Source organism: Leucoraja erinacea, chromosome 34, assembly GCF_028641065.1.
Source record: "Leucoraja erinacea ecotype New England chromosome 34, Leri_hhj_1, whole genome shotgun sequence".
Lineage (NCBI taxonomy): Eukaryota > Metazoa > Chordata > Chondrichthyes > Rajiformes > Rajidae > Leucoraja > Leucoraja erinaceus.
This window is the reverse complement of record NC_073410.1, coordinates 13,175,055-13,193,430: the sequence shown is the minus strand read 5'-3', so window position 1 is coordinate 13,193,430 and position 18,376 is coordinate 13,175,055. Positions and strand designations below refer to the sequence as shown.

At 45.5% G+C, this 18,376-nt stretch overlaps 1 protein-coding gene across 2 annotated transcripts in view; it reads left to right on the top strand.

The window, feature by feature from the left end:
• The first annotated feature begins 2,323 nt into the window (after positions 1-2,323).
• Positions 2,324-18,376, top strand: part of LOC129713016 (transmembrane protein 150A-like) — a 61,860-nt gene continuing 45,807 nt past the window's right edge. For both annotated transcript variants that reach the window (XM_055661864.1, XM_055661863.1), the window contains exons 1-2: positions 2,324-2,456; positions 2,745-2,863. In XM_055661864.1, the coding sequence (XP_055517839.1) occupies positions 2,766-2,863 (98 nt within the window). In that variant the 5' untranslated portion in view covers positions 2,324-2,456; positions 2,745-2,765. The remainder of the gene's footprint in view (positions 2,457-2,744; positions 2,864-18,376) is intronic.

Genomic DNA, 18,376 nt, shown 5'->3' with positions numbered 1-18,376 from the left:
CGAAATCTTCGGTTTCCTCCCACACTCCAAAGACGTACAGGTTTATAGGTTAATTGGCTTGGTATAAATGTATAAATGTAAAGTTGGCCCAAGTGTGTGCGGGGTAGTGTTCACGCACGGGGATCGCTGGTCGGTGTGGACTTGGTGGCTGAGGGACCTGTTTCCGCGCTGTATCTCTAAACTAAACGTCATTCTCCAACTGTGATGCAGATACCTAACTTCATCCCTCTTCTCCTTCGGTGTCCACTGATGTGAGCACATGCGCAATCTGAAGAACGGCCACGACCCGAAACGTCACCCATTCCTTCTCTCCAGAGATGCTGCCTGTCCCGCTGAGTTACTCCAGCATTTTGTGTCTGTCTTCAGTTATATGATTACTTCCTGACTGCTTATTTAAGCCATGATCTCCTAACTGACCAGGCATCTGTATCTTTCCCTTTGCTTCTATTAGTCCTGTTGCTCTAGGCTGATAGCTTCTGTTACAAATGTTGCCTTAGGTAGGACATCCATTTATCAGTCAACCATTTTTCCACGTGAATTGCAAGATATCCTTCATGTTCTCTGTTTACCCATCTGGTGTCAGAAGAACAAATCCTCATATCTGTAACGTTGCACCTCTGACCATGCAGCACTCCTACAGTTTACAGAGAAATCAAATATCTGGTCTTGATTGTATGGTCAAGTTTTTAGGTGAGATCTTGAAACCCAACATTTTCCAACTCAAAGATGAACGCTAACACTGAGCCAATGTTAGCCACCATTAAGTAATCCAATCAGAGTTGCCCATCCACGATTCTATGAATCAGTTCAAAAGGCATTTAAAATATTTCAGTTCTGCTGAAAGAACATCTCCACTATTTTCTTATTTGATTTCAGATCTCCGTAGCCCCAAGATGTGTTTGTCTATATTTTTATTCCTCGGGGTCAATCTCTCACTTTTGACGTTCGTCAGTGTATTTATGTTGTATTGTATCTCGCAGGTCCCTAGTGGGAGACCGCTTTTCGGCAACGGCTCCCGCAACGGCAACTTCTCTCGCTGGAATCGTGGGGTTTGAAGGACTCGGAGCAGGGCCAAACATCGCCCCGCGTGGCTTAAATGGCCACAGGACTTACCATCGCCCGCCGGGGGCTTTAACATCGGAGCCCCAGTTCACCTCGACGCTGCAGTTGGACTGCTGGACCGCGGGGGAAGAACAAAGGGAAGAGATAAGACTTTGCCTTCCATCACAGTGAGGAGTGATGGAGATTGACTGTGATGGATGTTTATGTAAACTGTGTTAAGTGTGGGTCTTGGATTTTTTTGTAATGTAACGCTGTAGAAAATGCAATTTCGTTCAAACCAAGCTGTTTGAATGACAATAAAAGGCATTCATTCTATTCTATTCTATCTCTCTGTCTCCGTTTAAATCACTCCACTGAAAACCGCTCTTTTGGTCCCAGTTTTAAGAATGCCTTAAGATAGACACAAAATGCTGGAATAACTCAACGGTATCTCTAAGCTAATAACAAGGTTTGCAAAATACGAAACAGAGACGTATTGGAGGCCAAAGGAGACATGTCCTGAATTTCCAGAGAAAATAAATAGCAGAGGAACAAACAAGATGAGCTAATATCACAATTAGATGGTACACAAAAAAGCTGGAGAAACTCAGCGGGTGCAGCAGTATCTATGGAGCGAAGGAAATAGGCAACGTTTCGGCCCGAAACGTTGCCTATTTCCTTCGCTCCATAGATGCTGCTGCACCCGCTGAGTTTCTCCAGCTTTTTTGAGTACCTTCGATTCTCCAGCATCTGCAGCTCCTTCTTAATCACAATTAGATGACCGATCATGATAAAGAAATCATAAATGTGTGGGAAGGAACTGCAGATGCTGATTTAAACCGAAGGCAGACACAAAAGTTTGGAGTAACTCAGCGGGACAGGCAGCATCTTTGGAGAGAAACATAGAAAATAGGTGCAGGAATAGGCCATTCACCCCCTCGAGCCAGCACCACCAAATATGATCATGGCTGATCATCCAAAATCAGTTCCTGCTTTTTCCCCATATCCCTTGATTCCGTTAGCCCCAAGAGATAAATCTAACTCTCTTGAAAGCATACGGTGAATTGGCCTCCACTGCCTTGCTTCTGTGGCAGAGAATTCCACAGATTCACAACACTCTGAGTGAATTTTTTTCCCTTCATCTCAGTCCTAAATGGCCTTAAAACCCCTTATTCTTAATTAGGAATGGGTGACGTTTCGGGTCGAGGGTATCTCTCATGTGCAGTTGAAGGATACTCTATAAAGTATCTCTGAGTCCAGCTGCTCCGGTCTCAGAGGCGCCCTCTATAGGGTTGGATCTCGCCACGATGTTCCTGTTGGCTTGTGGATTCAGTGGAGCGAGGAGTTGCTGGAGTACCAGGCGGACTGGTGCTGAACAGGCGGGCGGAGGAGCGAGGGGGCAAAGAGAGGGATCAGTAAGTGGAGACGTGGGAGCGGTGGGGTGGGGGGGGGGGGTGGGGGTGGGGGGGCTATATCTGTGACTCCGGACCACGTAAGAGACCTCCTACTAGCGATAAGCAGCGTTGAGCCCATTCCAGCTCTAGAATTGTAGGCATCCGTGTGGAATATTTCAGCGTGGAAGGAAAAGAAAGTAAACACACAGTGATGTGGGACTGTGGAGAGCTGTGTGCACAATCTTGCTGCTCCTGGATTTGCCAGCACCGGCGAATACTCACTGATCCTTGCTCCGGCTTGTGTTACAGTGATTGGCGGAGCTCGTCCACATGCATAGAGTCGCAGACACCGTCTGCCCTGGAATGACAGCCTGGGTCATCCTTCCCGTTAGCCTTTCCGTGTCCACCATCACAGCGCTGTGGGTCGTGTAAGTATCGCCACTAATGTATCGCCACCTCCGCGTTAGCACTGACTCCTGCATTAAGTTGTACCAGTGTGGCATCTTCACCGAGCCAAAGCTTTTTTAACACTCTTGTATAAGTACATCTTCTGCCTCTGTACTGCAACTATCGGTGGCTTCTGAATCTTGTTGGTAAACTTTGTCCCATTGCAGATTCGGGGTTGTCTGTAATGCCACTTTCTGTCGCTGTAACCACACAGCTACCTATTCTGATGTGAAGTCTCATTGTCTGTAACTCGTTTTTACCTGGTCCTTGGTAGATAAAAATGCTGGAGAAACTCAGCGGGTGCAGCAGCATCAATGGAGCGAAGGAAATAGGCAACGTTTCGGGGCGAAACGTTGCCTATTTCCTTCGCTCCATAGATGCTGCTGCACCCGCTGAGTTTCTCCAGCACTTTTGTCTACCTTCGATTTTCCAGCATCTGCAGTTCCTTCTTAATCACCTAGTCCCTTGCTAACTAAGGCCTGTTACCTTTATCATCTTTACTTTTTTTGCTTATCTTTCATTCATTCTATATCTCTCTATAGTCACCATCTATATTTCTCGTTCCCTCTCCCCTGACTCTCAGTCTGAAGAAGGGTCTCGACCCGAAATGTCACCCATTCCTTCTCTCCAAAGATGCTGCCTGTCCTGCTGAGTTACTCCATATTTTCGTGTCCATCCTCGGTTTAAACAAGCATCTGCAGTTCCTTCCTAGCTATTCTCAGTATTTTACGGGCTAGTGGAGTAAAGGGATATGGGGAGAAGGCAGGCACGGGTTATTGATAACCATATAACAATTACAGCACGGAAACAGGCCATCTCGGCCCTTCTAGTCCCTGCCAAGCACTTACGCTCACCTAGTCCCATCTACCTGCACTCAGACCATAACCCTCCATTCCTTTCCCGTTCATATACCTATCCAATTTATTTTTAAATGATAAAAACGAACCTGCTTTCACCACTTCCACTGGAAGCTCATTCCACACAGCTATCACTCTCTGAGTAAAGAAGTTGCCCCTCATGTTGCCCCTGAACTTTTGTCTCTTAGGGGACGATCAGCCATGATCGCAGTGAATGGTGGTGCTGGCTCGAAGGGCCGAATGGCCACCTCCTGCACCTATTTTCTATGTTTCTATGTTTCTATATACTGCCACCCACACTCAGCCAAGTCTGCATCCCATTCATTCCCTCTAGGGTCCCCATTGTCATTTACAATCAGCATGGTTTGAACTGTCATCTGCTGTTGATACTGTCTACCTCCTAGTCTGCCCCAAACTCTGTAGAAATATTGGTAATCCTTGATAATGCCTGCACCCTCTGTCACCTACGCACGGAAAGATCTGCACCCAGATAGCCACAAAAAGCTGGAGTAACTCAGCGGGTCAGGCAGCATCTCTGGAGAGAAGGAATGGGTGATGTTTCGGGTCGAGACCCTTCTTCAGACTGTGTTGCTCCAGCATTTTGTGGAGTCTGCGGAAGGGTCTCGACCCGAAACGTCACCAAATCCTTCTCTCCAAAGATGCTGCCCATCCTGCTCGGTATGGTATGGTTGACAGGATCTACACTGCCATCCTTCTCAATCCGGTCCTCAATCTCAATCCTGTCAGTATCTGTCACTTGTTCCCAGCGCAGTCTTTCCTGCCCGCTACTCATGATACTGTTGGGCCTTTCACCCACAAGTGACTCGAACCGCCAATGATATTGATCCATGATAAGCTTTGCATCTTAGATTTGCTCTTAGATTTAGTCTGCAATGTTGCTTACTCTTTATACCGTCGGTTGTGTCGGAGTAATCTTCAAGTATTCTCGTCATTCTTTGTGCTGTCACCCATCACTGTTTGTACTGGCATCCCCTCCAGATACTGTTAGTTCGGTCACGAACTCTGAATGTCTGGACTGACATTGGTACTGTCATGTACACTTGATGTTGGTGCTGTTATCTACATCAGCTTTGGAATTCACTGTCACCCAGTGTCAATGCTGTCTGTACTGCTGTCTACTGCCATTGAATCCTTAATTTCACCATTGCTCTGTGCCTCCAATTAGACTGCTGTGCATTACTGGCACCGTCAACAACACTCAGGCACAGTCTACTCTCATCTGTTCTAAAAAGCCCTACACTGTAGTATGTCTCCACTCGATCCAGCATGGATGGTAGTACAATCTATTCTCAATGTTGATTCACAATGTCACTTGCACTCAACATAGCTTACACCAACACCCATTCCTGAAGGACACAAAGTCCTGGAATAATTCAACAGGTCTGACAGCATCTATGGAGAACATGGCGTTTCGGGTCGGGATCCTTCTCAGACCCGTGTTCTCCAGAGATGCTGCCTGACCCGCTGAGTTGTTCCAACACTTTGTGTCTTTTTTGTTCTTTGTATCGCCACTCCCGAAGGTTTTGTACTGTCGTTTCCCTTTATTGATTTACCGCAAGCTACTCCTGACAAAGCTCAAAACCATCACCTGCCTTTAACTTGGCCCTTTACTCTTGACGCAGTTGTCATTGTAACCAACACTCAACCCAGACTTACTCTGGATAACTTTTATCCTGACCGCCACTCCTGATACCTTTCTTACTGTTACTGCAATGTCATATGTGATCGACACTTGTTACTTTCTGTGCTGCTGGTACACTTACCCTGGTGTGCATGGCCATCTCATGATAGTGTCGATCCCACTCAGCACGGGTTATTGTCACCCGCTTTCCGCATGGATCATACTGTCTCCTTCTCTTGATGCTGTAAACTGCCAGCTACTATTGAAAATGTTGGTACTGTCAGCACCGACATCACACTGAGCATAAACTGTTCTGCCGTTGACCCTCAGTACCTGCTCTCAGCGTTGTCTGTGGAGGCAAGGGAGGAGATTCCTGGAGCCTTTGTAAGACATATCTAGATCTTCTTGGCCATTGGTGAGGTGGAAAACAGCAAACGTGAATATCTGGGACTTTTTTTTTAACCTGTAGTTAAGGAGGTTGAGGAATATAAAATCCATGCAGATAAGGTGGTTGGTCACAGTCTTTTCCCCAGTATAGGGCAGTCTAAAACCAGAGGGCATAGGTTTAAAGTGAGAGGGGAAAGATTTAAAAGGGACCTGAGGAGTAACTATCTCACACAGAGGGTAGTGGGAGCATGGATCGAGCTGTCAGAGGAAGCTATAGAGGAAGTAGAATTACCACCTTTAACAGACATTTAAGACAAGGTTCAGACTAGGTTCAGAGAAATGTGGGCCAAATGCAGGCAAACGGGATTAGCTCAAAGATAGATACCTTGGCTTGCGTGGATGAGTTGGGCCAAAAGGCTTGTTTCCATGCTGCATAACTCAGCGACTTCATTCGAGACAATTTTTACATTTTACAAACCTACAAACCTGTACATCTTTAGAGTGTGGGAGGAAACCGAAGATCTCGGAGAAAACCCAGGGGGAGGACGTACAAACTCCATACAGACAGAACCCGTAGTCGGGATCGAACCCGACTGCTGCTCTATGGTCACCTATTATCCTAATGTTTGGTCTGCCCAGTAAAATGATCTGTACTGTTTTGAATTCTCTATGGTTGCATAGTCACATACTATTGATTTGATCTGTATTATCACCCACTCTTGACAGGGTCATTAACGTCACCTAGTTCTTTGCGAATGTTTGTGCTTTACCACAATCCCTATTATCGTCTCACCTTATGATGGTCAGAACAGCACCAATATTTGATACTTGCTGTTTCCTCTACTGGATAATATATCTCGTGTCAGTTATTCTCATAATGAATTGTAATGTCACATACTTGCTATCTTCACTGAATCATGCCCTCAATGTGCATTATGACGGACTATGAATCATCATCATTGTCAACTACTGTTGTACCAAATTATACATTCAAAAGCTTGTGCTATAGTTCTATTGTCATCTGCGTTAGTCACTAAGTTTGATAAGTTCTATACTACATTCTAACTTAGTACCAGGACAACTAATATTGCAAAGATCTGTGCTGTTATTAATGCCACAATGACCTGTCATCAATGTTCTCCACTATATACTGTATATTGTCAGTACAATTGCTCAAGTCTACACTGCCTTTATTCTCCATATGGTTACAAACTCACACAGTTACTTTTTCTATCATCCACTCTTCACTCTTTATGTGGTCAGATACGTGTTTATGCCATTTATATGTCTAATGTTAGTTTACATTTACCGCATGGAAACAGGCCATTCAGTCCATCTAGTCCACGCCAGCCATTGGTCACCCGTTCACAATAGTTCCATGTTATCCCACTGTTCCACTCCCGCCACAATAGGGGTAATTTACAGAGGCCAATTAACCTATAAACCCGCGCGTCTTTGGGATGTGGGAGGAAACCGGAGTACCCGGAGGAAACCCACGGGGTCACAGGGAGATCGGGCAAACTCCACATAGATAGTACCCAAGGTCAGGATCGAATCTGTGTCTCTGGCACCCGGGTCTCTGGCGCTGCACGACAGCAGCTCTATCAGCTGCGCCCCTGTGCTGCTCATTTACCCCCATGACTTCGAGACTGTGACCCACTTTTGAGACCTACACCCTTTTATGCCCCTGTCCCACTTAGGAAACCTGAACGGAAACCTCTGGAGACTTTGCGCCCCACCCAAGGTTTCCGTGCGGTTCCCGGAGGGTTTTGTCAGTCTCCCTACCTGCTTCCACTACCTGCAACCTCCGGCAACCACCTGCAACCTCCGGGAACCGCACGGAAACCTTGGGTGGGACGCAAAGTCTCCAGAGGTTTCCGTTCAGGTTTCCTAAGTGGGACAGGGGCATTTAATATATCCCTGATTTGATGCAGAGTTGCATTCACTCTTGATATGATTTGGAAGTTCATCTACTCATGACAGGATTTGTTGTGTACCCAGCGATGGGCTACAAATCTCACCTGGTAATATGAGCTGCACTCAATAGCTGAAAATGCACTTCACAGAAAATCATTGTCAGCCTTGCTGAGTGAAGCCTGGCTGGGCTGAAGTGTACAGATCACCTTTTGCATGGAATGGTACAGTATTTATCTCAAGCTAATCACATAATGGATAACATTCAGACTTATCATTTGAATTAATTTTAGACCTGGATTGAAGTAAACATTAGTGATATCTGATACCCTTCCTCCAGACCTGACTTTTAGCTGTGCCCAAACACATGAAAAAAATGTTCATGACTAAAATCAGCAGGTTTCCAAATCCTTTAATAGATGTTTGCACAGCTAGTAACTCCTGTTGGCTTTTAAATATGTTTACGACATTGCTAGAAATGTTAATATTTGTGAATGTTCATAGACATTTGGACAGGTACATGCATAGAAACATAGGCAATAGGTGCAGGAGGAGGCCATTCGGCCCTTCGAGCCTGCACCGCCATTCAATATGATCATGGCTGATCATCCAACTCAGTATCCTGTACCTGCCTTCTCTCCATACCCCCTGATCCCTTTAGCCACAAGGGCCACATCTAACTCCCTCTTAAATATAGCCAATGAACTGGTCTCAACTACCTTCTGTGGCAGAGAATTTCACGGATTCACCACTCTCTGTGTGAAAAAGGTTTTTCTCATCTCGGTCCTAAAAGATTTCCCCCTTATCCTTAAACTGTGACCCCTTGTTCTGGACTTCCCCAACATCGGGAACAATCTTCCTGCATCTAGCCTGTCCAACCCCTTAAGAATTTTGTAAGTATAGGATAGGTTTAGATGGATATGGGCCAAATGCGGGCAGGTGGGACTTTTGTTGATGGGGTATGTTGGTCAGTATGGGCCAGTTGGGTCGAAGGGCCTGGTTCGGGCTAACTTCAATTAAATTCAAAGAGTACCTGCAGTGTTACTGGGGCTTTGTTGATTAAATATGTTTAATCAGCGGCGGTGCAGGCTCGAAGGGCCGAATGGCCTACTCCTGCACCTATTGTCTATGTTTCTATGCATGTACCTGTCCAAATGTCTATGAACATTCACAAATATTAACATTTCTAGCAATGTCGTAAACATATTTAAAAGCCAACAGGAGTTACTTAGGTTACTTTATTCTTTGGAGCGCAGAAGGTTAAGGGGGGACTTGATAGAGGTTTTTTAAAATGATGAGAGGGATAGACAGAGTTGACGTGGAAAAGCTTTTCCCACTGAGAGTAGGGAAGATTCAAACAAGGGGACATGACTTGAGAATTAAGGGACTGAAGTTTAGGGGTAACATGAGGGGGGACTTCTTTACTCAGAGAGTGGTGGCTGTGTGGAATGAGCTTCCAGTGAATGTGGTGGAGGCAGGTTCGTTTTTATCATTTAAAAAATAAATTGGATAGTTATATGGATGGGAAGGGAATGGAGGGTTATGGTCTGAGCGCAGGTATATGGGACTAGGGGAGATTATGTGTTCGGCACGGACTAGAAGGGTCGAGATGGCCTGTTTCCGTGCTGTAATTATTATATGGTTATATGGTTATATGTTCATGTTGCAACAAGTTAGTGAATTCCAAGTTCAGATGAAATCTAATAGTGAGTTGTTAGGGTAGATTTGCCATCATTCCAATATTTTATGATTGTATCACTGGGGTATAATATGACAGCAGGATATTTCACAAACATTCCCCAGACTAGAGACCATGGATCAACCATCTCCAGTTTCTTCATCAGTGGCATTCCTTCCCAACATAACATCACAAATAGGGATGTGCTCTGATAATTGCACAATTAAATTTGTGCCACACCAGAGCCAGATAATGCCCTTCATTAACAAGGGAGAGACCATCAGTATAAGTAGCTTCACCAAATCCCCCAATATCAAACTCTTGGGGGATTGAGGGTTGGTGTGAGAGCAACACATGGCCATTGTGCATAGCTACAACAGAAGTTCATGTATCTGTGGTGAATGATGTTCCAGGTGCCACAGTTTAAGAATAAGGGGTAAACCATTTAGAACGGAGACGAGGAAACACTTCTTCACACAGAGAGTTGTGAGTCTGTGGAATTCTCTGCCTCAGTGGGCGGTGGAGGCCGGTTCTCTGGATGCGTTCAAGAGAGAGCTAGATAGGGCTCTTAAAGATAGTGGAGTCAGGGGATATGGGGGAAAAGGCAGGAATGGGGTACTGATTAGGGATGATCAGTCATGGTCACATTGAATGGCAGTGCTGGCTCGAAGGGTCAAATGGCCTACTCCTGCACCTATTGTCTATTGGCTCTTGTCTCTCTTAATATGCAGAGGTTTCCCATGGGTCCTCTGTTTTCCTCCCATATCAATAAAGATCTGCGGGGCGGTGGATTACTTAGCCACTGTAATTTGTTCCTAATATGTGGTTGAGAGGTAGAATCTGGTGGGGAGTTGAAGAGACTGTAGAGAGAAAGAAAAACAAAATTGGGCTGATGCCGGATTAGTGCAAATGAATGGTTGGCGGTCGGCGTGGAGATGGTAGGCCTAAGGCCTATTTCTGCATTGTTGCCCTCTATGACTCCAAATCCCACGTACCGGCTACAGGGCACAAGTCAAGACTGTGTTGGAATAGTCTCTACTCGCCTAGATTTGTGTAGCTCTCACGACACTTAAGTAGATCACCGACTTTCAAGTCAAAGAAACCAACTCAATTAGCAACTCAATTGGTGGTGCTTTCCTGAAGGGACGCCTGGCCTATTCCTGCACCTATTGTCTATTGTTTAAGAAGGAACTGCAGATGTTGCAATATCGAAGGTAGACAAAAGTGCTGGAGAAACTCAGCGGGTGCAGCAGCATCTATGGAGCAAAGGAAATAGGCAACGTTTCGAGCCGAAACCCTTCTGCAGACCCTTCTTCAGATCCGGAGGGTCAAGAGGTTTGGGCCCGAAACGTTGCCCATTTCCTTCGCTCCATAGATGCTGCTGCACCCGCTGAGTTTCACCAGCACCTTTGTCTACCTATTGTCTATTGTCGAACTCATCAACTATCCTATGCATTGGCTCCCTCCAATATCAATACACCATGGCTGCCGTATATCCCATCCGCAACATACACTACCCATAGATGTCTCAGGTACACCGACCTCCCAAACCTTTCATTCCTATGATCAAGAGCATTATCATCTATAGGCTTCACCAATTCAGAGACCATTCTTATGGGAATAGATTCCAATTTCCCAATGGGTCTATGTCCCGGAACTCCCAATCTGCCAACGGTGTCAAAATTTCTGAAGAGCTGTTTGGATTTACCAATAAATGCCGAATGAGTGAGACCCATATCCCCAAAATCAGATTTTGAATGTCTATCTTATCCTATGGGGACAACTGACCTCTGCAGACATCCTCTGCCTTGTGGGATTCTTGACTCGTGGCTGCATTTCCGACTTGCAAATTGTTCTTGGGAGCTGAACCCTGCCTGGGAGGATCTGTAATGTTGTTTTAAGAGCAGGTTATTAGCTCAGTAACCTACAGCGAGTGACTCACTCCATGACACCCCAAGGCATTTCCACCATCTACCATCTAGAAACAAATCAGTACGATGGAATAATCTCCACTTACCTGGATGAACGCAGTCCCAATTGCTTTCAAGAACTTAACACTATTCAGACTAACGCAGCCCATTTAATTTTCACCCCATCAACCACTGTAAATATTTCTCCCCTCTGATACGGCTCACAGTGCGACAGTGTGTACCATCTATAAAATGGGCTGCAGTTACAGGACCAGACCACTCCGACAACACCTGAACTCAACCATCAAGAAGGATAGGGGCGGCAGGCATATGGGAAGACCACTGCCTGCAGGTTTCCCTCCAAGTCACAAACTAACTCTGACATGGAAGTTCATTCATTGCGCAGGATGTAATTTCAAGGCACAACAGCACTCCCGCGCTTCATCACGTCTGCCCATCATCGTGTCCTCGCGGGCATGTGGAGGTGGACAATAAATGTTGGTCCTGCCAGTGATGCCTAGAACATGAAGATGAATATATAGTCACATTGAAACACAACATTTGGCCCACCATGTTTCTGCCAACCATCATGCAGGGGGGATTATTTATAATAATCCCACTTGACCACGTCAATTCCATATCCCACTATAACTTGCTCATTCGGTCATGTTTTAAATGTAATCATTCCTGTCTCCACCACCCCGTCTGTCAGCTCGTTGCTGATACCGGATATTGCAAAACCCTTCTTCAGATAAGTCTGAAGAAGGGTTTCGGCCCGAAACGTTACCTATTTCCTTCGCTCCATAGATGCTGCTGCACCCGCTGAGTTTCTCCAGCTTTTTTGTGTACCTTCGTTGCTGATACCAACTAGTTGTGTGACAAACCTCTCTCTCAGATTTCCTTTGTATCTCCACCCATTTATTTTTTATTTAATTTTTATTTAATACTTTATTTCGAAACAGAATAAAAGAATAAAAAGCAAGTGTGAAACAGCATACAAAAAACAAAACTAGAATATTTATGATATGATATTGTCATAAACAATATCTATAAATAAATGAAATCGTATGTGTCTGAAAAGGAGCAGGAAGAATCCAAAGCTTATTCATTCCCACCCTATATTCAACTGCTTGTAATTATCTTATACCAGTCTAGCAGCTATATGTACACCATATGTACACCAGCAGTTATATGTACACCAAATTATTTACATTTATACACTAATCAAATATTTACAAAGCCGTACAAAAAAGAGAAAAAAAAAGAAAAAAAGTTAAAACCCTCATATACTATACAGTATCATAGTCATATATACAACCCATCACCCTATAATCACTCTTCCCAATACAATCAGTATTACAAATATCCCACTCACAATCACATTCATTTAAACGCAAACCCTCCAGTTTTTAGACGTCTCTACCAGGGGAAACAGACTCTGGCTATCTACCCTATTTATGCCTCTCGTCAACTTATACCTCGATCATGCCACCTCTCAGCCTCTTCTGCTCCAGGGAAAACAGACCCTGCCTACCGAAGGGCCTCTCCCATTGTACGAGGTAATTCAAGAGTTCTCCCGAGTTTCCCGTGATTCAAACTCGGAGAATTACGGTAATAGCCGCTCGTAGGTACTCGGGGCTCTCGTGGACATTTTTCAACATGTTGGAAAAAACGTCACGAGCTTACCGCGTTTCCCGAGTACCTGCCGTTAGTGTTGTGAGCCACTAAGAGACGTCCCGAGCTCCGAAGTACCCGCTACGTACATTCTACGTACTTATCACGAGTTTTTAACTCGGGAGAGCTCTTGGGTAAACTCGTATAGTAGGACAGGCCCTCCAGGCAACATCTGCGTGAATCCTCTCTTCAGCCTGTCTAGCTCAATCACATCTTTCCTGTCACATGGTAACCACAGTTGTACACAATACTTCATGTGTGGTCTAACTAATGCTGTGTAAACTTTAACATACCGGCCCAACTCGTACTTTATATGTAGGAAAGAACTGCAGATGCTGGTTTAAATTAGAAGATAGACACAAAATGCTGGAGTAACTCAGCGGGACAGGCAGCATCTCTGGAGAGAAGGAATGAGTGACGTTTCGGGTCGAGACCCTTCTTCAGACTGATCTTCAGTCTGACGAAGTTTTATTCAATGTTTATTGAAATTATTATCATGCATTGCTGATGATTAGTTTAGTAAAATGTGCATCAAAGCTGAATGCCTTGGCAAGATGGAACTTTATATAATATCATTTTGTGAGCCATCTTCTCCTTTTAAGCGTAGCACTGGCTATACTGTGGAGGTGAGCTGATTAGTATACTGTGGGAAATTTAAGCTACTCCAAGTAATTTTCCATCCACTGTTTTGTGGAACTTACGGGAAGTGAGAGGAACCTTTGGCACAAACGTGCTTTCGGTAAGCCCAGGCATGCAGAGTTGAAAGTGGAAAGAATTCACTTTGTTATTGGCAGTTCTTCCTCTGTTTTACTGTTCAAAGAATCAACTGGTTACTCCCTTCTTGAAGTTGTTTATGTTGCAGGCTTTTTCCACAACACATGTGCACTCCATGAAGAAACAAGGAACTGCAGACGCTGGTTTACACAAAAGGACACCGAGTACTGGAGTAACTCAGCGGGCCAGGCAGAATCTCTGGAAAACGTTTGACAGGCAACGTTTTGGGTCGGGAACCTGCTTCAGACTCCACAGAGATTGGGCCTGAAGAAGGGTCCCGACCCTGTCCATGTTCTCCAGAGATGGTGCCTGACCCGCTGAGTTACTCCAGCACTCAGTGTCCTTTTTTGCACTCTGTGAAGCATAGTTGAGTTACATTTCTTGCTGGCACAGAAGATGGCCATTCAGCCACTATGCCAATGCTTACTCTCAGATCAACCCCTTTAATTCCATTCGCCCTTTCTCTCTCACTAATGCCAATTAACTCTCTAGCTTCTCCTACCATCCATATACACAGTGGGGATAATTTACCAAACAACAAACATGTGTTTGGGATGTGAGAACAAACTGAACCACCCCATTAAAAACTATTTGGTGAGAGGGAGCACGTGCAAACTCTACACCAACACCAACAGATTAGAATTGTATCTGGGAGGCTGGAGCTGTGATACGGCTGCATTATCTGCATGATAGTCAGTGTATGTTAAGGAGGAATATTATCAACCATATACCAGGGCATTGAGATCCCTGGTGATCAGTGCTTGAGAGACAATGCTCATTGAACAGTCACAGTCACAACACAGAGGAGGCTTTTTGATACATTGCATTTATGTTGGTCATAAAAAGGGGTTGGATGGCCCAATGCTATCACCCAGTGCAGACTCCAGTGCTGAAGAAACACTGTGGATTACATCAGACAGTTAAGGTAATCCCCACATTACGGCTATTTAGGCAACGGAAATTTACCCTCATAAAATTCGCAATTACTGTCATAAAACTCTGAAGACTTCACGAGTGTTTGCTGCACTACAATGATACAACACTGATTTAATTGATGCAGCAGTTCCGAGTCTGTTGTCACTGACCTGAAATGCTGCCTTTAGCTTGGTTTAGTTTAGTTTAGAGATACAGTGCGGAAACAGGCCATTCGGCCCACCGAGTCCGCGGCGACCACCGATCCCCGCATGTTTACACTACCCTACACACGAGGGACAATTTTTACATTTACCAAGCGCCTTTACCTACATACCTGTACGTGTTTGGAGTGTGGGAGGAAACTGAAGATCGCGGAGAAAACCCATGCGGTCACGGGGAGAACGTACAAACTCCGTACAGACAGCACCCGTTGTCGGGATGAAACCCGGGTCTCCAGCTCTGCAAGCGCTCTATGGCAGCAACTCTACTGCTGCGCCACTGTGCCAATTTGCATAAAGGGCCTGTCCCACTTGGGTGACCTAATCCGCGAGTTCTGGCGAGTTTGCCCTCGACTCATGCTCGCAGCATGGTCAACACGAGGTCGTAGGAGGTCTTCGTAACTCTCCTTCATGCTCGAGAGTGGTGTCCGCGTACTCGAGGCCTCAGCTAGGTCACGGGATTTTTTTCAATATGTTTCAAAAATGCCCGCGAGTAAAAAAAGGTCGCCATGGGAAAAAATCGCAACTTTTTTTACTCATAGGTTTAGTCGTAGTAGGTCGGCATGTTAGTCGTAGGTAATCGAGGGTAGTCGAAGGTAGTCGTAGATAGTCTTCATCATAATCGAAGGGAGGTCGAAGGAGGTCATCTTCACCCTACAATATTCGGTGTCCAATTTTCTCAAAGTTTGTCGTAGCTAGTCGAAGCTGGTCTTCAACATAGTCGAAGGAGGTCGAAGGAGGATTTCAACATGTCATTTTTTCAAATACTTCCAACTATGTCGCCCAAGTGGGACAGCCCTTTACGTATTAATCAGCAGTGCGAGAACTCAGTGCTTGAATCTTGGTCCTTTGCTAGATGCTCAAAATATTAAGGTTTTTCTGATATGTAAGGGGGATTCATGAGGTCAGGTATTTGCCTAAAGTGAATTTCATAGCATGTGGAAGGATGTCTGTGAGAATAAGTCTATTGACTTTCATCCCCTCAGACCTCTTGATATTGTATTGTTTCTTAATTGAATTTTTATCAAAGTAAGAAAATAATATTGAACATCGTTGCATTTTTATTAATCTGAATCTACCTCCTTTTCTGGTACTTGATTTTCTCCCAAAGTCAGGTTCATACAATTCCTTGTAATATCAACCCTACATGCTTAGTTTAGTTTTGAGATATAGCATGGAAACAGGCCGTTCGGCCCACCTAGTCCATGCTGCCCACTGATCACATGTTCACACTAGCTTCATGTTATCCCACTTTCTTACCCATTCCCTACATGCCAGGAGTAATTTTACAGAGGCAAGTTATCGTACAAACCTGCAATTCCTTGGGAAGGGTGAGGAAAGCCACACGGTTGCAGGGAAGAACATGCATACTCCAACCGAAGTCAGGATCGAACCTGGGCCTCTGGCACTGGGAGGCAGCAGCTCTACCAGCTGCAACAGTGTGCAGCCCATTTAGACTGTTTGAAATAAGTAAAACACTTGAGTGATACTGTTGGCAATAACCTCTCTCATCAAAGGTTTACAACCAAATACACATTCCCAACAAATTCCCCATAATTAATTACACAAATCAAAGAGGCCCAGAATAATTCATTGCAAGGCTGTGCCGAGTTCATGGCAAATGTGTGAAACATAGCCAGGGAAACACAGAGTGCTGAAGTAACTCAGTGAGTCAGGCAGCATCTCAGGAGAACATGGATAGGTGACGTTTCGGGTCGGGGCCCTTCTTCAGGCTGTAAAGGGCCTGTCCCGCGACTGCATGCGGCAAACGCGACCTAACGTGGCCGCTTGAGCCATACGGCCTCGCGGGGCTGGTCCCACCGATCGCCGGAGCTGTATGGAGTTGTGCAGAGCTGGTCCCGACATCGCGCGGGGCTCCGAAAAACTGACACTGTCCAAAAATTCCACGCGGCAACGGCCTGCCGGCCCGCACCGCCGCGACGGGCGTGCGCAGCGTTTCAACGCCATATGCAGCGTCTTGATGCCGTACGTCACGGGCGAACCTCCCGCAGACTTCGCTCGAACTTCACTTCAATTTGTATGGGATCACTCAACCTCTGCGCAGCCCCCACTTCCGGTTTGGTCGCGCTCGCCGCGTGCAGTCACATGCTCGTGGGACAGGCCCTTAACATAGCCACTCCAATTTTGGAAATGCCAAATGTAACAGTTTGCAGCAAGTAGAACACGTCCTGACATTACTGACACCAACCTCTCCCACCAACCAAGGGTCCACAACTAAACAAACGATACAACCAGGCAAATCCTCTGTCATGGCTTGAAACTCAATTGCCGTGAAGATACCCTCTGTGAAACTGTGCATCCACATCATGATATCCTGGCCGTCAAATCTCCGAGAGCAGTATGTCAAGGGTAGCGAAAAATGCTGGAGAAACTCACCTGGTGAGGCAGCATCTATGGAGAGGAATAGGCGACGTTTCGGGTCGAGACCCTTCTTCAGCCATCATTTGCCATAATTATTGCATGTCTTTTTGGTTTATGAGTCAGGGGTGTCGCTTTCTCAAGAATATCTCAGTAATATTGGGCGGCACAGTGGCACAGCGGTAGAGTTGCTGCCTTACAGCGCCAGAGACCCAGGTTTGATCCTGACTAAGGATGCTGTCTCTTTGGAGTTTGTACGTTCTCCCTGTGACCGCATGGGTTTTCTCCGGGTGCATTGGTTTCCTCCCACAGTCCAAAGATGTACAGGTTTGTAGGTTAACTAGCTTCTGTAAATATTGTAAACTGACCCCAGCGTGTAGTGTACTGCGGGATGATCGCTGGTTGGTGCGGACTCAGGGGGCCTGTTTCCGCACTATATCTCTAAAGACTAAATCTAAAGTCTGACACGACTCCTCACAACATGACTGAAGCAAGCTTCCCAGTGTTATCATGTGCCCTCGTATTTCTCCTCTATTTTATCCTCTTTGCGGAAAAAAAAGGATGAAAACCAAATGAGGCCGTGAAATATCCAGGGCATAGTCATCTTTCTTGGGGGTTGCTCAGAATGGAGCAGACACTGGAATTTAATGTTGAGAATTCAGACAGTGACTTCTACTTGGCTCTTCATGGCCCCATGCTTATCGTGTCACATGTCAAGCCAAGCCACATTTATTTATATAGCACATTTAAAAAACAACTCTCGTTGGAGCAGCCGGAGGAAACCCACACACAGTCACAGGGAGAACGTGCAAACTCCGTACAGACAGCACCTGAGGTCAGGATCGAACGCGGGTCTCTGGCGCTGTAAGGCAGCAACTCTACCGCTGCACCACTGTGGCACTTTTTAGTGTAAATCTAAAACTTACACATTTGGTGCTTTACATTTGTTATAAGAATAGGGTAAACAAACAAACTACATACATATATACATATAACCCTCGCTCAGTGGACATCATCATTCTGGAATGCAGCTAACTAATTGCAGCATGGAGAGGGATGAGGAGCAGCGATAGACCTTGCTCACCGCCCCCATACTCCTTGCGATGAAGGTGGTTGAAATATGGCAGGCAAAGTGAACATCCCGAG